The sequence below is a fragment of the Entelurus aequoreus genome, linkage group LG07, assembly GCF_033978785.1.
Source record: "Entelurus aequoreus isolate RoL-2023_Sb linkage group LG07, RoL_Eaeq_v1.1, whole genome shotgun sequence".
NCBI lineage: Eukaryota > Metazoa > Chordata > Actinopteri > Syngnathiformes > Syngnathidae > Entelurus > Entelurus aequoreus.
This window is the reverse complement of record NC_084737.1, coordinates 5,114,515-5,138,409: the sequence shown is the minus strand read 5'-3', so window position 1 is coordinate 5,138,409 and position 23,895 is coordinate 5,114,515. Positions and strand designations below refer to the sequence as shown.

General features: G+C 38.9%; 1 protein-coding gene across 1 annotated transcript in view; it reads right to left on the bottom strand.

Annotated features, from left to right (window-relative positions):
• LOC133653321 (carbohydrate sulfotransferase 11-like) overlaps positions 1-23,669 on the bottom strand; it is a 66,605-nt gene extending 42,936 nt beyond the window's left edge. The window contains exon 1 of the mRNA XM_062052482.1: positions 23,137-23,669. Within this exon, the coding sequence (XP_061908466.1) occupies positions 23,137-23,293 (157 nt within the window). The 5' untranslated portion in view covers positions 23,294-23,669. The remainder of the gene's footprint in view (positions 1-23,136) is intronic.
• Between the last annotated feature and the right edge of the window lie 226 nt (positions 23,670-23,895).

The following is a 23,895-nucleotide window of genomic DNA, read 5'->3' as shown; positions in this document are numbered from 1 at the left end:
TAACAAAAGCTCACTTTTATTATATAAGAAAACAATCTAATCTAATAAATAAATAAATATTGACTGTTACCCCCCTAAAAAAATAAAATAAAATAAATAAAAATTGACTGTTGTTACCCAAAGTATATTAAGTGGGATTTTTCAGAGAAACAAATATATACAGTAACACAAAAACAACCTGTCTCTGTGATCACTATAGGTGTATAAATAATAATATAGTGTTGAATAAAATCAGTCCCTTGGGCACAAAACTGGAAATAATACAGCTCTCCAAAAAGTGCAATTCTGCTGCTATTTGACATAACTGTTTATGATGCTTTGACATTTTTGCACTTTAAAGAAAGAAAGAAAATTCTATGAAGAGAAAAGTTGTTTGCAAATGTGGTTACAATGCTAAAAAATGAAAAGTTAAAGCTAAAAAAAGAAATATACTTTATTGAGTTAACATTATTTCTTTATAGGAGGATGTTATGAGCTAGGGAATATAACAACTACACTACCCAGCATGCAACGGGAGTGACGAGCATGCGCGGTAGCCCCGAAAAGTGTTGCATGTTGTCACCCGTGAAAGTAAACGTCAAGAACTCAGCCAACACGCCTCGTCTGCATTATTTATAATTAGACAGACAACACATATACAGTGTGAAAAACAAAAGTTCAAAAAGGGAGATGTGTTGTATATATATGTATGTGCTGCAGTGTTGTATATATATGTATGTGCTGCGGTTGCTTTAAGAACGTTGCGACAGCTGCCGTAAAGGAGGTGCGTTGCTAGCCTGGTTGCTATGTTTCCGGTGGGTCGTAAAAGTGTTGGTCATGTGTTTGTACCCTGCTCAAATCTCTCAGTAAAGTTATTCATTGGATTATACCTTTTGTTTTGAACTTTATTACACCTTGGAGCGCTTTTTCCCGTCCATTGTTTTCCTGCTTTCGCTATCTGCGCCTAATGACTGAGCTACGTGACGGATTTATTGTGATGTCACACGGAGCATTTCTGGTCGGGACGGGATTCGTTCCGAGGGATTCGAATAAAGAACCAACTCTTTTCTTTACTATAGTGGTCTCGATAACGGGTACCGGTTCTCAAAAAGGGATTCGAGTCCGAGGACTCGGTTATTTTCTTATCGAACAACCGGGAAAACCGGTTTCAAGTATCATCCCTAGCCCGCGGAACGTTATTTTGTGGCCCGCACCTTAATATGAAAATGTAATGTTTTATATGAATGGCGCTTGACAGCGTCATACTTGCCAACCCTCCCGATTTTTCCGGGAGACTCCCGAATTTCAGGGCAACCATTCTCTCGAATGTCTGCCAATTTTCAACCAAACAACAATCACCCAGTTTCTGCATCCAGTGGCCCCCAGGTAAATTGAGTTTGAGACCCCTGCCCTAAAGGGACATGGGGGAATTTATTTTTTTTATAACAATTTTTTATTGTGCGCACGAAATACATGTCTAAAAAAAAATTTTTAATTTTTTTTAAAATAAATAAATACATTTCCCCCGTGTCCCTTTAGGGGCTCCGTAGTACCCTGTTTTAAGGCTCGCTATCTCAAGTACAATTGTTGGAATTAACTTGTTTATATCTCATCAACGGAGACAGTTTTTATACTGAAGAATTTCCCAATGCAAAATCTGTTAAGGCTCATTGTCCTCTCTTCAAATTGCGCGTAATCTACAGCTTTCATGTCCTATGTGTCCGAGATGAAGAGAGGGTGCCTAGCCTCATGTCTTAAGCAGGTTTCCCTGAAAAAAACAGCTCATCCTTATTTTTAAATATTTCAATCACTGCGCTACTTTTGGGAAAATAACATTAATTTTTTGTGCTTGCTTATGACTAAAAGTAAACGGACAAAAATACTGTATGTTGTTTGTAGCTCGCAGCTAACTTGGCTAACGCTAACAGCCTCCTAAATGCTACGTATATGAAACATGCTTTGATTTAAACTTACCGGTCTCTTTTTTTGATTGATTGAAACTTTTATTAGTAGATTGCACAGTGCAGTACATATTCCGTACAATTGACCACCAAATGGTAACACCCGAATAAGTTTTTCAACTTAAATTGATTCATGAAACAGATATATACTAGGGCTGCAACAACTAATCGATTAAATCGATTGAAATCGATTATTCAAATAGTTGCCGATTAATTTAGTCATCGACTCGTTGGATCTATGCTATGTGCATAGGTGTTTTTTTTGTTGTTGTTTTTTTTTTTTTTTTTTAAATAAACCTTTATTTATAAACTGCAACATGTACAAACAGCTGAGAAGCAATAATCAAAATAAGTATGGTGCCAGTATGCTGTTTTTTTTCAATAAAATACTGGATAGGATAGAAATGTAGTTTGTCTCCTTTATCCGATTATTAATCGATTAATCGAAGTAATAATCGACAGATTAATCGATTATCAAATTAATCGTTAGTTGCAGCCCTAATATATACTATCAAATAATATCAAATATATACTAACATCATAATACAGTCATCACACAAGATAATCATCAGAGTATATACATTGATTTATTTGCATTATTTACATTATTTACAATCCGGGGTGTGGGATATGGAGAGGGGGGGGGGGGGGGGTTAGGTTTGGTTGGTATCAACACTTCAGTCATCAACAATCAGCATCAACAATTGCATCATCAGAGAAATGGATATTGAAACAGTGTCGGACTGACTTGGTAGGATATGTATAGCAAGTAGTGGACATAGAGAGAGAGATCAGAAAGTATAAGAAAAAGTGTAAGAAAAAGTGTCTACATTTGTTTGATTGTTTACATTTGATTATTTATCATCCGAAGAGGCATTATGTGGAAGGGAGGGTGTTAGTTTAGGGTTGCAGTTGCCTAAATGCTGTGAACACACTGACATGTGGTGATGCCGTTAAAAGTGATGTTTGATTGTCTCACGACTGCTATCCAGGCTATTCGCCGACTCTTTATTAGCTCACTAGCACGAGTTCCTTGGCTTTGCTTTCACGTTGGAAATGAAAAAAATTCATGAAGCGATCGCGACAGCAAATGTAGCAGTTAATGCCATGTTTGGAACTTGTTAAAGAAAAGAACAAAACTTTAGCACGGAATGCATTCAGCCGTGTAAATAAGCTATTCAGAGACAGGCAAGACCCACAATGCGTTGTTATTACTTCGCTACACTTTCAAGCCCTATAGTAGCAATTTTGTGAAGTTAAGTTTTTGTTTGCGGATGACTCGGCCCTGCTGGTATCTGACAAGGACAAGTCACAGGTGGAGAAAATCCTCAGTGCTGAACTTTGTAGAACTTGCACCTGGCTCGCTGACAACAAGCTATCAATACACTTGGGTAAAACGTAATCCCTCCTATTTGGGTCCCACATCAACCTTAAGAAAGTCAACGACTTCACTATAAAAGTGGGTGACATTGTTATCACAAGGAAGGATGAGGTCACCTGCCTAGGTTCCATTCTAGAGGCTAATCTTTCCTGTGATAAAATGGCAACCAAGGTAATCAAAAAGGTCGACCAACGAACGAGATTTCTCTACAGAATCTCCTCTCTGGTCAACAAAAGCAGCATGAAGATTCTAGCGGGAACTCTCGTTCAACCCTTTTTCGATTACGCATGCACCTCCTGGTACCCTAGCACCTCCAAATCCCTCAAATCTAGACTCCAAACATCCCAGAACAAGCTAGTCAGATTACTTCTAGACCTCCACCCCAGATCACACCTCACTCCTACCCACTTCTCCAAAGTGGGCTGGCTCAGGGTGGAGGACAGAGGAAAACAACTTGCACTGAGCCTGGTCTATAAAATCTGCTACACCTCCCTGATACCGAAGTACATGTCAAACTACTTCCTTAACGTAAATGACCGCCATAACCACAACACCAGGGGGAGCTCCACAAACCACGTTAAACCCAGATTCCGAACTAACAAAGGTCTTAACTCATTCTCTTTCTATGCCACATCAATATGGAATGCACTCCCAACAGGTGTAAAAGAAAGGGCATCTCTATCCTCCTTCAAAACCGCACTAAAACAACACCTCCAGGCAACTACAACCCTAAACTAACACCCTGCCTTCCACATCCTACCTCCCCGGATTGTAAATAATCAAATGTAGATACTTATTCTTGTGCTTTTCTGATATCTCTCTCTATGTCCACTACTTGCTGTACATATCCTACCAAGTCAGTCCTACACTGTTTCAATGTCCATTTCTCTGATGAGGCAATTGTTGATGACTGAAGTGTTGATATCAACCAAACCTAACCCCCCCCCTCCCTCCCCCCACATCCCACACCTCGGATTGTAAATAATGTAAATAATGATAATAATAATAAATAACAATGATTTGATTTTCTCTAAAAAGGCTCAAAAAATGTATACTTACTAATTAATAATAACAGTTTTGTTTTAAACGTCCATCCATCCATCCATTTTACAATATAATTACAACACTTTATGTACATATTTATATACAGATTTGAACAATACGTTATTCACTGAAATATATTTATTAATTGTGGTTCTTACAAAAAAGATATCTTATAAAATATAAAAGCTAAAATGTCTCAAAGCTCTGCCCCTTTAATTAGTGCATACTAAATATTTTAACTTTAGCCTACTACTACAACCATATTATTTACCAGCAACATAAAGTGAAACAGAGGCAGAGGTGTCCTGCCACAGTCAGTAACAAATAAACAGAAAACAGTAGTGGTGGTAGATAGACACAGAGCTTCATCAAACATCTGATCCACTGAACAAAGAGCTCCAAAAATCTTGAACTTTAGACTGCCATCAGTTTTACTCCCTACACTTAACCATGTGTTTCCTACTGCCTGCAGACTTTGCACCCTTTGTTATATACACATGTTATGTTTCTAATATAAATACACTTAATAAAGTCAAATACAAATAAGGCAACAAGAGAAGTATCCTACACTTCTCTTTTGTAAAGTAAATCTGAACAGCCGATATGGGCATCTACATCAACTATATGATTTGCCTGAGAAGCTGGAGAGGACAAATTTATTTATTTATTTATTTTTTTTATTTGTGGCGGACGTAATTCTTTCGTGGCGGGCTGCCACAAATAAATGAATGTGTGGGAAACCCTGGATAGTATATATCTGTATCATGAATCAATTTAAGTTGAAAAACTTATTCGGGTGTTACCATTTAGTGGTCAATTGTACGGAATATGTACTGCACTGTGCAATCTACTAATAAAAGTTTCATCAATCAATCAATCAATTTTGTGAAGTTAAGGGAAAAAAAGTAAGACTTGCATAGACATTCCTGACTACGACAATTTTGAATGAGATGTTTTGTTCAACAGCCAACTCTAGCTTTCGAAATGAGCAGATCAACCGCAAAGGCACTATCTTTGAACTGAAACAGCAGAGACACGTCAGCCTGACTGAACTTCACAGATAAAATAACCATTAGCGTCGTCACTCTTGACATGACTGATTAGTTTACACTAGAACCGCATGGAGCTTGTATTCTCTCCTGAGAGCCAACGCCAGGGTGTTGGCTCAGGAAGTCAGACAAAGGAAGCGCAACCATAATACTGGACTAGCTTCCTGTCCAGTATTGCCAGTATTGGGCAATGTCAAACAATAACACTGCTGTGCATTTTTGAAGACATTCTTCCCATTTTCATATTTGCTGACAAGCTGTTTTCCCTCTCTGTGCACAAGTCAGATCTCAAAGATGACATCCTGTATGTTGACATCCACCATGAACTTCACTGGAGCCTAAAGGGGCTACTGGCGAATCTGTGGAGCAGACAAGCCCAGGCAAGAAAAAAACAGTACGCGTGGAGTTGAACCGCGTAGCTTGTGGCTATTCAGGTGTGGGATGAATGTTAACATCTCTGAATATTATTTTAATTCCATATTACTCAGCATTCAATCAGAGCTGACATTAGAAATGTGACAAAATACAGATATGTATTTAGTGTGTTTCACTATAAACACACAGGTTCACGGTATTGTAGGTTGTTAGCAGCAACGTGGCGCTAATCGCAGTATTGCCATATCAAGATGATATTATCCAGAGCTATGTGTCGTACAAAGTCGTGAGGATATTTCCAGCCCGAGCAGGCATCCTGTTGTTGTTCTATAGGCCTCAAATTGAATCAACAGTGCCTCCGCTGACATTTAATTTTGATCAACTGCTTAAAAAACACGATTACAATATTTTTCTAACCATAGGGCACAACGGATTGTAAGGCGAACTGCCGACGAGGGAATCTACCGCATTTTTCGGAGTATAAGGCGCACCGGAGTATAAGTCGCACCTGCCGAAAATGCATAATAAAGAAGGAAAAAAACATATATAAGTCGCACTGGAGTATAAATCGCATTTTTGGGGGAAATTTATTTGATAAAACCCAACATAAAGAATAGACATTTGAAAGGCAATTTAAAATAAATTAGGGCTGCAACTAACGATTAATTTGATAATCGATTAATCTGTCGATTATTACTTCGATTAATCGATGAATAATCGGATAAAAGAGACAAACTACATTTCTATCCTTTCCAGTATTTTATTGAAAAAAAAACAGCATACTGGCACCATACTTATTTTGATTATTGTTTCTCAGCTGTTTGTACATGTTGCAGTTTATAAATAAAGGTTTATTTAAAAAAATACAAATATATATATATATATATATATATATATTTTTTTTTTAAAAGCCTCTGCGCATGCGCATAGCATAGATCCAACGAATCGATGACTAAATTAATCGGCAACTATTTTTATAATCGATTTTAATCGATTTAATTGATTAGTTGTTGCAGCCCTAAAATAAATAAAGAATAGTGAACAACAGGCTGAATAAGTGTACGTTATATGAGGCATAAATAACCAACTGAGAAGGTGCCTGGTATGTTAACGTAACATATTATGGTAAGAGTCATTCAAATAACTATAACATATAGAACATGCTATACGTTTACCAAACAATCCAGTGTTTCCCACACATTCATTTATTTGTGGTGGCCCGCCACGAAAGAATTACGTCCGCCACAAATAAAAAAATAAAAATTTTTTTTTTAAATGTATTTATTTATTTATTTTTTTGTCCTTTCCAGCTTCTCAGGCAAATCATATAGTTGATGTAGATGCCCATATAGGCTGTTCAGATTTACTTTACAAAAGAGAAGTGTAGGATACTTCTCTTGTTGCCTTATTTGTATTTGACCACTACTGTTTTCTGTTTATTTGTTACTGACTGTGGCAGGACACCTCTGCCTCTGTTTCACTTTATGTTGCTGGTAAATAATATGGTTGTAGTAGTAGGCTAAAGTTAAATTACTTAGTATGCACTAATTAAAGGGGCAGAGCTTTAAGAGATATTTTAGCTTTTATATTTTATAAGATATATTTTTTGTAAGAACCACAATTAATAAATATATTTCAGTGAATAACTTATTGTTCAAATCTGTATATAAATATGTACATAAAGTGTTGTAATTATATTGTAAAATAGATGGATGGATGGATGGACGTTTAAAACAAAACTGTTATTAATTAGTAAGTATACATTTTTTTAGCCTTTTTAGAGAAAATCATATCATTGTATTAAATTATGCAAATTACTCGATGATGTCATGGTGACCACGCCCATAGCCACGCCCCCACCGCCACAGGTATCTTGGCAGTTTATGGGAAACACTGGCAATCTGTCACTCCTAATCGCTAAATCCCATGAAATCTTATACGTCTAGTCTCTTACGTGAATGAGCTAAATAATATTATTTGATATTTTACGGTAATGTGTTAATAATTTCACACATAAGTCGCTCCTGAGTATAAGTCGCACCCCCGGCCAAACTATGAAAAAAACTGCGACTTATAGTCAGAAAAATACGGTAATACTCTTCCATATCAGTAGGAGGCAGCCGCTAGCTAATTGCTTTGTAGATGTCGGAAACAGCGGGAGGCAGTGTGCAGGTAAAAAGGTGTCTAATGCTTAAACCAAAAATAAACAAAAGGTGAGTGCCCCTAAGAAAAGGCATTAAAGCTTAGGGAAGGCTATGCAGCACAAAACTAAAACTGAACTGGCTACAAAGTAAACAAAAACAGAATGCTGGACGACAGCAAGGACTTACTGTGGAGCAAAGACAATGTACATCCAAAAATGACATGACAATCAACAATGTCCCCACAAAGAAGGATAAAAACAACTGAAATATTCTTGATTGCTCAAACAAAGTAGATGCAGGAAATATCGCTCAAAGGAAGACATGAAACTGCTACAGGAAAATACCCAAAAAAGAGAAAAAGCCACCAAAATAGGAGCGCAAGACAAGAAGTAAAACATTACACACAGGAAAACAGCAATAAGTCAGGGTGTGATGTGACAGTACACCTACTTTGAGACAAGAGCTATAGTGATGCATGGTTGGTCACGCTTTAAAGTCATATCCAACAATTGTGACAACGACTTTTTACTGTCAACCAACATTCCCTCTAAGGTGCGTGCCTGCGCAATTGCACACTGCTCAAGCGTCCTCTGCGCACAGCAAATATATGACGCGCACCAAATCAAATCCCATCTGAATTCTAAACAAAATAAACATATTTATTCTGTGTAATTTTGCAATGCATCTCTGAGTGACAGTGACAACAAGCGGCCCTAACGGTGTTCGTCAACACCGTTCAATTGACCACCGTTCAATTATTGTATTGTCTATCGAGATGCTTCGAGGACAGGAATTATATCGATCACTTTATTGAGCAAAACTGTTTATATTCGGCCATAACCACACCAAAAACATGAGTAAAAAACTTCTATCTCGAAAAACTAGTCATTTTCTGCCGTACAAACCAGGCCAAAACCAACCTGTCATCTGTCACCAACACGCATACCACTAAGCCACTGGTGCGTTTATGGCCACACAAAAAGTCGGACAAATCAAACACCACACAAAGTTACACTATGACTCCTCAGTCATACGCAGGGCCGGCCCGTGGCATAGGCCATATAGGCAAATGCTAAGGGTGCCGTCCATCAGGGGGCGCCACGCCAGTGCCACAAATGTTGGAGAAAAAAAAAAAAAAAAAAAAAAAAAAAGTTGGTACTATTATTTCTAAATACAAAAAATAATCCCACGTTAATTAAAATGCAAAGTAAAGCCTATTTAATAGAAATATTATTTGCCACAGCATTGCACCCCCCCTCCCCCCGCACGGTGCGCCCCCTCCCTTCCCGTATCATGACTCTTTTTGGACGTCACCACATCAAAAAAATCAACACAAGATGTCAAAACGGCCAAAACTGTCAGGTGCCCAGGGAAGAAAAAAGACAAAAGAAGAGGAGAAACGAGAAAAAGACAGAGGTAGCAGGTAGGTAACGTTAGCCTACATGAAATTATTTGTTTGTGATAGTAACCTGGCTTTTTAGCATTAAGCTAATGTTACATGATTCGGCAATTGCTAATCAATAAATAGCTAGTTCTGTTTTAACGTCGGGTTAATATTGTGGAGGGGGCTAATTGTTATGGAAAATAATAAAGTAACGTTAGGTAATTACAGTACTCCCACCTTACATTCCTCAGGGACATTTGTTTTAGATCTTTTAAGCAGGTGTTTTTTGTTGACATTGTTATTGCCTTCTGGTTAGCTAATGTTTGCTCTGCAGGTAATCGTCACTTTTCCACCCCTTTGTATATTAAGTATAGTTGTAAGCCTAGTTGTTAAAGTGCACATCATTAATGTTAATTAAGCAATATCACATGAGAGGGAATGCTGTTTTTTAATTTGAGCACTGCTGTGATTCGGTTAAAGATAATCATAACATAACATTCTCATATAATATGTTAATTTGCTTTCTTTAAGTAAAAAAAAAGGTCAAAGACAAAGCTATTCGGTTTCTTGTGAGTATATACACTTCACTGCCGATGTGGGGGGGCGCCACCTAAAATCTTGCCTAGGGCGCCAGATTGGTTAGGGCCAGGCCTGGTCATACGTGTGCTTATTCTACTGTCATTTATTATTCATGTTCATTTATTGATATTACTCATGGAATGCTGTTACTAGAGAAAGTTACAGGAATGAACACTTCATCCTATGCTTACATTTCATTGTGCAACATGAGGATGTTTAAGGGGAACTAAATGTGATCTCTGAAAGGGGTACAAATGATTTCCAAAGCAGGACCCCCACCCAGACATATTGTACAATACTAATCCATAGCTTATGAAAAACAAGATTTCTTTTATTTTCGTTACAAGTCAGCCGAAGCACTAATATTAGAAAATAATCTCATGAAAATGACTCCTTTCATTTGAGTGTTATTATAAAAGATTGGTTTGAGACAGGTGTGCTGCTGGTATTGCCACATGTGCTCCACTGAATGCTCAGGGAGTTTTTGTGTTTGCTCAGACACATGAACAATTAGAGGGAGTTTTGTTTTTTAATGATTTCTGCTGGTGGTGTGCCTCCGCATTTTTTTCAACGCAAAAAATGCGCCTCGGCTCAAAAAAGGTTGAAAAACACTGCTTTACATAACATGTAATGGTGGATATTTGGTCAAAATGTTGCATAGATGATGTTTTACAGACTATCTTTCAGGATGCGCAGTTCTGAGGACGGGTCTTCTTCACGTGGCTCCACCTTTGACAGCGTCTTCTCCCCGTCATCTTTGTTTTACCGGTGTAGCGTGCCAAGGACGTGTGAGTTTGCCCGAATAAACAACAAAGCAGTATCTCTTCATCCGTGGGTCACTAGTGCTCAAGAACAATGTGTCCTGTGAAAAAACGTCCGAGAGGAACTCTCTAAAAACAACAAGTTCCGCGGGTGAATTATGTAAACCCCGCTACACCAGTAGTTTTTAGCGCCTCCATAGCGAACCTACTGACAGACATATTGCAACTATGAGCTACTTTATATTAGAAATGGCAACAGCGAGCATGAACACGACAAGAGGATAGAGAAAAATACGTTTATTGACGACGGCCTCGGCGCGAAATTTTCGGTACTTATGCAGTTAACAAATACCACATCCCATACCATTACATCCTTAGACTAGAGCAGGGGTCGGCAACCCAAAACGTTGAAAGGAGCCATTTTGGACCAAAAATACAAAAAAACGAATCTGTCTGGAGCCGCAAAAAACGATAAGCCGTATATATGTTTTATAATGAATGCAACACATGATGTAAGTGTCTACATTAGCTATATTAGACTACTATCAAAATGACTTTAAAAGTATTATATAAGTGTTATATTGAAGGCACCACATGATGTAAGTGTCTACATTAGCTATATTAGACTACTATCAAAATGACTTTAAAAGTATTATATACGTTTTATAATGAAGGCACCACATGATGTAAGTGTCTATATTAGCCTACTATCAAAATGACTGTGTCGCAGGCTCAAGCAATGAAATGTAATATTTATTCTACACATTTTTACATTAGAAACCATTAGTAAATCAGAGGTTACTCAGAAGGTGAGATTACTCCTGAAAATTATTGGCTTTTAATGGCCAAAAGTGTAGATGTGTGTGTCTAAGTCAGGGGTGTCCAAAGTGCGGCCAGGGGGCCAATTGCGGCCCGCAGCTAATTGTTTACCGGCCCGCCACACATTCTGGAAATACTATTGTAAAAATAAAAAAGAACACTAAAAAAAGTGGAATGAGGTGAAATCCAACGAGAAAAAGTTGCAATGTTGACACAAAAGCTGCCATGCAGGCTGTTTTTTTTTCTTTTGTCTTTCTTCATTTTTCTTTTTTTGCCATTGCTAAAAAAAAAAAAATAATGAAAAAAAATCCATGTTATAATTAATTATTTTCAGGGCTCCAATTACTTCAAATATTTCACTTTAAAATGTTTTATGTGGTAAATTTTGCATATATTGTGTAGTAGCCACATAAAAGCATCACAGTTTTCTTTGACAAAAGCGCATAAAACAAACAAAATAATAGTTCCAGCATAAAATGGACAGATATATCTGAAGTAGATCTCGTAACTTAAGTGTTGAAAGTAAAAGAAAAACCTAATAAAAATGTATCACTTTATGAGTGGGGCACCTTTTGGATCCCAAATATATTTAGTGATTTTTTATTTATCTTTTCACTGTGATTACTCAAAAATATGAAATAATTAAAATCAATGGTGTCCTGCATTATTGATCTTTTAGGGCTCTAATTACTAAATACTGCATATTTCAGTTTTACTATAAAAAAACTAAGTTGTTTTTGACAGAAACATTTTTTTTAATTTGTATTACTTTATATCAACTTGAAGTTGATAGAGATCTACTGTAAGCGTTAAATAATTTAAAAAATAATAATAATCTGACTTATGTTTAACATTTTTACTGACTGAGACCCTTTATGGTCCCCGGGACCCCTAAAGGTAAAATAAATAAAAAATGCATATATTTTGTTATGGTTTGAAAATGAAAAATATCAAAATGGCCCCCACATGCTTTAATTTTTCTGTGTGCGGCCCTCAGTGGAAAAAGTTTGGACCCCCCTGGTCTAAGTTAAAGGAAACGGCAGGCTGTCTGCTTTATTTAGATTCATTACAATCTGTGGCAAGCTAGGTGATGTTTGCTGTGGTCTGGAACAACAAACAACTATGAGAAATGCAGCCAATATCACATACAGATAATGTGTCATGAGACATGCACAACTAAATTATATACAAAGAGGATAAAAGTAAAGGAAATTAAATGAGCACAAATATACCTACAAACGAGGCATGATGATGCAATATGTACATACAGCTAGACTAAATAGCATGTTAGCATTGATTAGCTTGCAGGCATGCTCTGACCAAATATGACTGATTGGCGCCCCAACATGTCAATAACATCAACAAAGCTCACGTATGTGCATTCACGCACAGTATAAAACGTTTGGTGGGCAAAATGAGACAAAGAAGGAGTGGAAGATTTTACATGTAAACAAACGGTTGCGTTTGTTTTTATTTTTCCCCCATCTTTTTCCATTCTCAATCCTTTTTTAAAAATGCTCCAGGGAGCCACTAGGGCGGCACTAAAGAGCCGCATGCGGCTTGAGAGCCACGGTTTGCTGACCCCCCGGACTAGACAAAATGATCTAAAGGTGTCAAAGACTGTTCTGTAACTAGTAACCTGCTCAGTGGCCTAGTGGTTAGAGTGTCCGCCCTGAGATCGGTAGGTCGTGAGTTCAAACCCCCGGCCGAGTCATACGAAAGACTATAAAAAATGGGACCCATTACCTCCCTGTTTGGCACTCAGCATCAATGGTTGGAATTGGGGGTTAAATCCCCAAAAATGATGCCCGGGCGTGGCCACTGCTCCCCTCACCTCCCAGGGGGTGGAACAAGGGGATGGGTCAAATGCAGAGGACAAATTTCACACACACCTCGTGTGTGTGTGACAATCATTGGTACTTTAACTTAACGTAACTTTAACTTTAACACTAACACCCTTTAGTCTGTTTTTATCCAAACTTGAATAATTCATTCTCTCCCCTGCTGCAGTTCACTTGATATTTTGGTTAGAGTTTGAAAAGGAAGCAAATCAATGGAAAACAGAGTATAGACATGAATGCACCCTAAACAAATTCCCATTGAAGTTCATTCACTGGGCCTCTCACGTCTCCACAATCCTTGCGTCTCTGCTCTTTTCAACCGTACATATGGAGAGGGGGAGAAAAAAAAAGCTATTTTAGCACAAATCAATCAAGACTTCCTCACTCTTTCTTTCTGTGATGATTAGGACTTCTCACCCAGAGAAGTCTACTTGTCCCCCCCCCCAGGACCAATATCTGCCCTCCAAAGTCCACAAGGGGGCTAAATCCAGTAAACAAAGGAGACAGGGGGTAAAAGGAGTGGAATGCAGGGGGTCTCTTGGATAGTGGGGGGGGGGTTCTAAACATTCCCATTTCCACAGAACGCTTATTCATACTCCCTGGCTATCATCTCGGAGGCAAAAATATGGTTAATAATCTCAGTAGTAAAGTGACACTTAAGTCAAGGTTTGTATCACTAAATAATGCATGACTCTTTATACAGTTTAGGACAGGGGTCAGCAACCCTAATGGCTCCCTGGACCTCTATCAGAGATGTGTAAAAATGGAAAAAGATGAAGAAATAAATATATTTTATGTTTTAATATATTTTCTGTGGGAGAACAAGCCTTCCTAATTGTTAGAAATCCCACTATTTGTATTAAACATGCTTCACTGATGAGTATTTGGCAAGCACCATTTTGTCCGACTAATTTCAGCCATCCTTGAACTCAACGTAGTTTGTTTACATGTACAACTTTCTCCGATGCTGCCACAGAACGACGTGTTTTAATGCCACCTCTTTGTCTCATTTTGTCCACCAAAAGTTGTATGCTGTGCGTGAACGCAAGAAAAGGTGAGCTGTGTTGATTTTATTGACTTGCTGGAGTGCTTATCAGGCATGTTTTGTCAATCCATGACTGCAAGCTAATCTATGCTAACATGCTATTTAGGCTACCTGTATCTGCATATTGCATCATTATGCCTCGTTTGCAGGTACATTCAAGCTCATTTAGTTACGTTTTAGCATCCTCAAAACTCTAAACCAGGGGTCGGCAACCCGCGGCTCCGGAGCCGCATGCGGCTCCTTGACCACTCTGATGCGGCTCAGCTACATACATGCCGACCCCCCCGATTTTCCCAGGAGACTTATGGATCTCAGTGTCTCTCATAGATTACTCCCAGGGAAAAATTTATCCTATTTACACTATAATTACTAAATAAAGGGCGTGCCCTAATTGCACTGCAGTAATTGTCCTCTATAGCATTTACATACAGCGTGCCAGTCCAGCCACATGTTGCATGTTGTTATTACTTGCACACACAGGAGACAGCAAAGCATACTTACTCATCAGCCACACAGCTTACACTGACGGTAGCCGTATCAAACAACTTTAACATTATTATGTTACAAATATGCACCACACTGTGAACCCACACCAAAAAAGAATGAAAAACACATTTCTGGAGAACATCCCACCGTAACACAACATAAACACAACACAACCATTACCCAGAATCCCATGCAGCCCTAACTCTTCCGGTCTACATTATACACCCCCGCTACCACCAAATCCCCCCACACATCCACCCCCCCCCCCCCTCTCCGTGCGTTGGTTGAGCGGAAGAGTTAGGGCTGCATGGGATTCTGGGTATTGGCACCGTCAGTGTAAGATGTGTGGCTGCTGAGTTAGTACGCCTTGCTGTCACTTACGTGAGCAAGCTGAAATTGCATTCTACGTGTGGTCGAGCAGGTACACCGTTAGGGCGGACTGTAGAGGGCGCCAAATGCAGTGTCATCACGCTCTGATATTCGGGAGTCTCCCGGGAAAAGTGAGAGGGTTGGCAAGTATGACGCTATCAAGCGCCATTCAGTCAAAACTCGCGGGCTGCACTAACATCAAATTTCCACATTAAAGTGCGTGCCGGTGCGTGTGTCGGAGACCCCTGGTTAACATAGCACAAAGCATTTAAGCTTTGTATGCGGTGTTTTTCATTTTAAATTTAAATTTTTTTTTGTGGCTCCCATTACTTTCTTTAATTTGTGAAACTTGCCAAAATGGCTCTTTGAGTGGTAAAGGTTGCCGACCCCTGCTCTAAACATTTAAAAAGCAAGATGGAAGTTTATGCATGTTTTAAAGGCCTACTGAAATGAAATGTTTTTATTCAAACGGGGATAGCAGATCCATTCTACGTGTCATACTTGATCATTTCACGATATTGCCATATTTTTGCTGAAAGGATTTAGTAGAGAACATCGACGATAAAGTTCGCAACTTTCGGTCGCTGATAAAAAAAAGCCTTGCCTGTACCGGAAGTAGCGTGACGTCACAGGTTGAAAGGCTCCTCACATTTTCCCATTGTTTACAATGCAGCGAGAGCGATTCGGACCGAGAAAGCGACGATTACCCCATTTATTTGAGCGAGGATGAAAGATTCGTGGATGAGGAACGTGAGAGTGAAGGACTAGAGAGTGCAGTGCAGGACGTATCTTTTTTCGCTCTGACCGTAACTTAGGTACAAGGGCTCATTGGATTCCACACTTTCTCCTTTTTCTATTGTTGATCACGGATTTGTATTTTAAACCACCTCGGATACTATATCCTCTTGAAAATGAGAGTCGAGAACGCAAAATGGACATTCACAGTGACTTTTATCTCCACGACAATACATCGGCGAAGCTCTTTAGCTACAGAGCTAATGTGATAGCATCGTGCTTAAATGCAGACAGAAACTAAATAAATAAACCCCTGACTGGAAGGATAGACAGAAGATCAACAATACTATTAAACCATGGACCTGTAAATACACGGTTAATGCGTTCCAGCTTGGCGAAGCTTAACAATGCTGTTGCTAACGACGCCATTGAAGCTAACTTAGTAACGGGACCTCACTGAGCTATGATAAAAACATTAGCTATCCACCTACGCCAGCCATCCCTCATCTGCTCATCAACACCCGTGCTCACCTGCGTTCCAGCGATCGACGGAAGGACGAAGGACTTCACCCGATCATCCGTGCGGTCGGCGGCTAGCGTCGGCTAGCGCGTCTGCTATCCAAGTCAAAGTCCTCCTGGTTGTGTTGCTGCAGCCAGCCGCTAATACACCGATCCCACCTACAACTTTCTTCTTTGCAGTCTTCATTGTCCATTAAACAAATTGCAAAAGATTCACCAACACAGATGTCCAGAATACTGTGGAATTTTGCGATAAAAACAGAGCTTTTTTGTATTGGATTCAATGGTGTCCGAATACTTCCGTTTAACTATTGACGTCACGCGCATACGTCATCATACATAGACGTTTTCAACCCGAAGTTTAGCGGGAAATTTAAAATGTCACTTTATAAGTTAACCCGGCCGTATTGGCATGTGTTGCAATGTTAAGATTTCATCATTGATATATAAACTATCAGACTGCGTGGTCGCTAGTAGTGGCTTTCAGTAGGCCTTTAAATACAAGTAACGTCAATAGATTTTTAAGATCTTTCAAAATCGCATTTTAAGACCTTTTATGAGATTTTAGGATAATTTTAGACATTTGAAGGCCTTAAATTCAAATTATTGGATTTAAGACTTTTTTTTTTAGACTTTGTAAGACCCCGCGGATACCCTGGAAAGCGCAATGGAAGCCAAACCAACAAAAACTCAATGATGAATTGGTGTCAAAAAGAGGACAAGTTGCTGCTAGCGACATGCACATGTTTATCCTTTCCTATCAGAGACTGTGTTGAAATGGGACAAAATAGTAAAGATGGCTTCAAAGCATCAACGCCATGGAAAGAATAACACACGAGAGCGTAACCGAGTTGTTGTCCAAAGGCACAGTCTATGACAAGAAGTCCCGCAGACACCGAGAAATTACAGATTCCATCTCTAAATTCATATGTTGACATGACCCCAGTGTACACTGTTGAAAAGGGCAGGTACTAACAATAGAATTGTCCTTTTTACATATAATGTTTTATGAATACAAGTTGAAAAGATAAGTGAAATTGACATTTTTTTTATGCATTTATAACTTTTAAGAAATACTATATTGCCATATGTATTGTAAATGGGATCTATATATTTGTGTCCATATTGCACAGCACTAAGACGTCTCCTTTTGTCTCTTATATTACATCAGGGGTGTCCACCACATGGAGAAAAATCTACTCCCAAGTGGGCCGGGACTGGTAAAACCACGCCACGATAACTTAAAAATAAAGACAACTTCAGATTGTCTTCTTTGTTTAAAAAAAAACAAACTAGCACATTCTGAAATTGTTCAAATCATAAAGTTGTTGGTTTTTGTTTTTTTACAATTACCTGTTGCGGTTCATAGTATATATACTTTATTTGTCGTTATTTACACTACCGTTCCAAAGTTCGGGGTCACCCAAACAATTTTGTGGAATAGCTTTCATTTCTAAGAACAAGAACAGACTGTCGAGTTTCAGATGAAAGTTCTCTTTTTCTGGCCATTTTGAGCGTTTAATTGAGCCCACAAATGTGATGCTCCAGAAACTCAATCCGCTCAAAGGAAGGTCGGTTTTGTAGCTTCTGTAACGAGCTAAACAGTTTTCAGATGTGTGAACATGATTGCACAAGGGTTTTCTCATCATCAATTAGCCTTCTGAGCCAATGAGCAAACACATCGTACCATTAGAACACTGGAGTGATAGTTGCTGGAAATGGGCCTCGATACACCTATGTAGATATTGCACCAAAAACCAGACATTTGCAGCTCGAATAGTCATTTACCACATTAGCAATGTATAGAGTGTATTTCTTTCAAGTTAAGACCAGTTTAAAGTTATCTTCATTGAAAAGTACAGTGCTTTTCCTTCAAAAATAAGGACATTTCAATGTGACCCCAAACTTTTGAACGGTAGTGTATATTTACTGAATAAATGATGTGATTATTTTCATCAGTCAACTCATTGGTGTTAATTTTCAATCCATCAAGATTGAAAAATGATATCAAAATCCGATTACAGTATGTTATTTATGCAGTTTGATCATTTGATGTACTAACATCATGTGGTTTATTTTGTACATATGTAGCATCATCTACAAAGATACAAAGAATTGCTATTGCGACATCCAGTGGACACATTTAGAACAGCTGTTTATTTCATTCAAAAATTTCAGGTTAATTTTTATACTTAGCAAACTCATCACGCGGGCCGGATAACATGTTCGCGGGCCTGATGCGGCCCTCGGGCCGTACGTTTGACACCCCTGTTTTAACATATAAAACAGACCTTGGCAAATGAAGGCCAAGGTCTTCAAAATTATTTTTTTAGATCTTTAAGATGGAAACTGTAGCTGCCTGTTTTCAAATGACCGTAAGTCCTTAACTATACAAAGTATTTCAAGGGATGGAATCTGCGCTTTTGCATGATATACTAGTTACTATGGTAATCTAATTAGTTACTATGGTAATCTATCTTTGTGTTCATATTGTGCTGTGTTTGTTGCATTTTTGTTTATTGTAAAATATGTGAATGGAGAGGGGGGTTAACGTTCAGTGTTTTATCGTTCATAGTTAAACATTGTATTCTTAATTTTCATGTACATTCTGGGTGTCTCGTTCAGTAAAAGAATTTTAAATTCCATTCCGTTTTTTTAAGGCGGTCTGTCAAAACGTTTTTAGCTTTCCATTGTGAGGTTTTGTATTAGTGTTCCTAAAATAGATATACCGGCCCCCAGACACTCATTTTTTTTCTCTATATTTGGCCCCCCCGGAGCCAAAATAGTTGCCCAGGCCTGATATAAAATATGTTTTATGAATACAAGTTGAAAAGATAAGTGAAATTGCCATTTTTTTGGTACACATTTATAACTTTTAAGAAATACTATATTGCAATATGTATTGTAAATGGGATGTATATTTGTGTCCATAAAATGTCTCCTTTTGTCTGACATTTCTCATTTAATGCCAAAAAATACAGCCGCCCTCTAAAAAGTGATAGCTAAATTTGTTGTTTTTTTATATTGACTTGTTTCTTCAGCATTGTCCACACGTTTAAGTCAGGCTTTTGGGAAGGCCATTCTAAAACCTTCATTCTAGCCTGATTTAGCCATTCCTTTACCACTTTTGACGTGTGTTTGGGGTCATTGTCCTGTTGGAACACCCAACTGCGCCCAAGACCCAACCTCCGGGCTGATGATTTTAGGTTGTCCTGAAGAATTTGGAAGGTAATCCTCCTTTTTCATTGTCCCATTTAAAGCACCAGTTCCATTGGCAGCAAAACAGGCTCACAGCATAATACTACCACCACCATGCTTGACGGTAGGCATGGTGTTCCTGGCATTAAAGGCCTCACCTTTTCTCAAATTGCAGGGTATTGTGGCCAAACAGCTACATTTTTGTTTCATCTGTCATCACATGGACAAAAATAAGACATTCTGGAGGAAAGTTCTGTGGTCAGATGAAACAAAAAATTTGCCACAATTTGGCCACAATACCCTGCAAAATGTTTGGAGGAGAAAAGGTGAGGCTATTAATCCCAGGAACGCCAGGCCTACCGTCAGGCATGGTGGTGCTTTAATGTAAAGTACAGTTGATCGATCCAGATGTCGATACCATCGATACCTACTGTAGTATTATATCAGTATATACACGATACTAAAGTGATTAGACTGATATTTTTCGTTTTCTTGTCCTTATAATTAAATTTTTTTTTTTAAACATTTGTTTATTAAAATGTTTTGACACACAGTTAACAGAAGCACAATACAAAACATTTCAAATGTCCCCCCTCAAGCCTCTCAAACAATAAAAATAATTTAATCAAATAAGTACAGGCAAATATGCTTAACGGTAGGAATGGTGTTCCTGGGATTAAAGGCGTTGGTATTGTGACTCAATTTTTGTTTCATCTGATTCCAGAACTTTCCTCCATTAGGTCTCATCTTTGTCCATGTGATGTCAGATGAAACAAAAAAATAGCCACAATTTGGCCACAATACCCTGCAAAATGTTTTGAAGAGAAAAGGTGAGGCCTTTAATATCAGGAACACCAGGCCTACCGTCAAGCATGGTGGTGCTTTAATGTAAAGTACAGTTGATCGATCCAGATGTCGATACTATCGATACCTACTGTAGTATTTTATCAGTATATACACGATACTGAAGTGATTAGACCGATATTTTTAGTTTTCTTGTCCCTATAATTAAATATTTTTTTTAAACATTTGTTTATTAAAATGTTTTGACACACAGTTAACAGAAGCACAATACAAAACATTTCAAATGTCCCCCCTCAAGCCTCTCAAACAATAAAAATAATTTAATCAAATAAGTACAGGCAAATATGTTTAATGGTAGGAATGGTGTTCCTGGGATTAAAGGCGTTGGTATTGTGACTCAATTTTTGTTTCATCTGATTCCAGAACTTTCCTCCATTAGGTCTCATCTTTGTCCATGTGATGTCAGATGAAACAAAAAATTAGCCACAATTTGGCCGCAATACCCTGCAAAATGTTGTGAAGAGAAAAGGTGAGGCCTTTAATACCAGGAACACCAGGCCTACCATCAAGCATGGTGGTGCTTTAATGTAAAGTACAGTTGATCGATCCAGATGTCGATACTATCGATACCTACTGTAGTATTATATCAGTATATACACGATACTAAAGTGATGAGACCGATATTTTTCGTTTTCTTGTCCTTATAATAAATTTTTTTTTTTTAAAACATTTGTTTATTAAAATGTTTTGACACACAGTTAACAGAAGCACAATACAAAACATTTCAAATGTCCCCCCTCAAACAATAAAAATAATTCAGCCAAATAAGTACAGGAAAATATGCTTGACGGTAGGCATGGTGTTCCTGGGATTAAAGGCCTTGGTATTGTGGATCAATTTTTGTTTCATCTGATTACAGAACTTTCCTCCAGAAGGTCTTAATTGAGCTGTTTGGCCAGTTTTTTTTTACCGTAAAAAGACAGCAGTACTGTTTTTCCATTTTCAGTCATATGCTGTAAAAACCATTTACAAACCCCGTTTCCATATGAGTTGGGAAATTGTGTTAGATGTAAATATAAACGGAATACAATGATTTGCAAATCATTTTCAACCCATATTCAGTTGAATATGCTACAAAGACAACATATTTGATGTTCAAACTGATAAACATTTTTTTTTTGCAAATAATCATTAACTTTCGAATTTGATGGCAGCAACACGTGCCAAAGAAGTTGGGAAAGGTGGCAATAAATACTGATAAAGTTGAGGAATGCTCATCAAACACTTATTTGGAACATCCCACAGGTGAACAGGCAAATTGGGAACAGGTGGGTGCCATGATTGGGTATAAAAGTAGATTCCATGAAATGCTCAGTCATTCACAAACAAGGATGGGGCGAGGGTCACCACTTTGTCAACAAATGTGTGAGCAAATTGTTGAACAGTTTAAGAAAAACCTTTCTCCACCAGCTATTGCAAGGAATTTAGGGATTTCACCATCTACGCTCCGTAATATCATCAAAGGGTTCAGAGAATGTGGAGAAATCACTGCACGTAAGCAGCTAAGCCCGTGACCTTCCATCCCTCAGGCTGTACTGCATCAACAAGCCACATCAGTGTGTAAAGGATATCACCACATGGGCTCAGGAACACTTCAGAAACCCACTGTCAGTAACTACAGTTGATCGCTACATCTGTAAGTGCAAGTTAAAACTCTCCTATGCAAGGCGAAAACCGTTTATCAACAACACCCAGAAACGCCGTCGGATTCGCTGGGCCTGAGCCCTTTTAAGATGGACTGATACAGAGTGGAAAAGTGTTCTGTGGTCTGACAAGTCCACATTTCAAATTGTTTTTGGAAACTGTGGACGTCGTGTCCTCCGGACCAAAGAGGAAAAGAACCATCCGGATTGTTCTAGGCGTAAAGTGTAAAAGCCAGCATGTGTGATGGTATGGGGGTGTATTAGTGCCCAAGACATGGGTAACTTACACATCTGTGAAGGTGCCATTAATGCTGAAAGGTACATACAGCTTTTGGAGCAACATATGTTGCCATGGACACCCCTGCTTATTTCAGCAAGACAATGCCAAGCCACGTGTTACATCAACGTGGCTTCATAGTAAAAGAGTGCGGGTACTAGACTGGCCTGCCTGTAGTCCAGACATTGAAAATGTGTGGCGCATTATGAAGCCTAAAATAGCACAAGGGACTGTTGAACAACTTAAGCTGTACATCAAGCAAGAATGGGAAAGAATTCCACCTGAGAAGCTTCAAAAATGTGTTTCCTCAGTTCCCAAATGTTTACTGAGTTGTTAAAAGGAAAGGCCATGTAACACAGTGGTGAACATGCCCTTTCCCAACTACTTTGGCAGTGTAAGTTAATTTGCAAAAAAAAAAAAAAATTAAGTTTATGAGTTTGAACATCAAATATGTTGTTTTTGTAGTGCATTCAATTGAATATGGGTTGAAAATGATTTGCAAATCATTGTATTCCGTTTATATTTACATCTAACACCATTTCCCAACTCATATGGAAACGGGGTTTGTAAGTAAATGTTACAGTGTGACCAAAATGTAACCTAATTCATAACCGCAACAACGTTCAAATTGTATATGGAGTGAGCAAAGTGGGACATGTTGAGGTTTTAAGGCAGGAACTTACCGGGCTTGCTGATACTCTGGTAGTAGAGCAGCAGGACCGCGAGTGATCCGAGGCACGTCGCCAGAAACAGGCGCCCTCCTCGGGGCATCTTCATGGTGACGCCCCGCCAGCCGGCTCGGCTGCTGCTGCCGCTGTTGGCGACGGAGCCTCCGGCCATGCGACCCCTCGCCGCTGACCTCCTCCGGCTCGGCTCATACAAACCCGGCGCGACTCGCCGCGAAAGCACCGGCAGTCTTTCCGTGCGTGAAGCGGGGCGAAGAGCGGCTGTTGGCGGCCATGAGAAGCAAGTGTGAGCCCCGCTTTTGAACCGTCACTGACATGGGTGACTCACTGGCGATGCGGGCGCTGACAAGTCGTCAAGATAAGTCACTTCTACGGAACACATTCGTCGCCGCTTTTGACCAGAAACGCCACAAAAAGCGCCAATATCGCCACTAAGGTGCCGCAAAGTCTCCACTTTTTGTCCGAGTTTTACCGACAACTTCTTCGCCAAATATGGACGGGGCTGCAAGCGATGACGTCACACGGACTCCCCACAACCACCACCCCCACCTCATGGAAACTTTTTTACATGTATTACTTTTTAATTATAAAGCTCCAAAGTACATCTATATCAAGGGTGTCCCAACTGTCTCCACCAAAAACATCTAAGCCATTTTGATGTGTTTCATTTTCCAAAACCTTTACAATACAATATATAGATTTATTTGAACATGTAGGGCCCTCCCCTCAAGTGTGGTCCCAGAAAGGTCTCAGTCA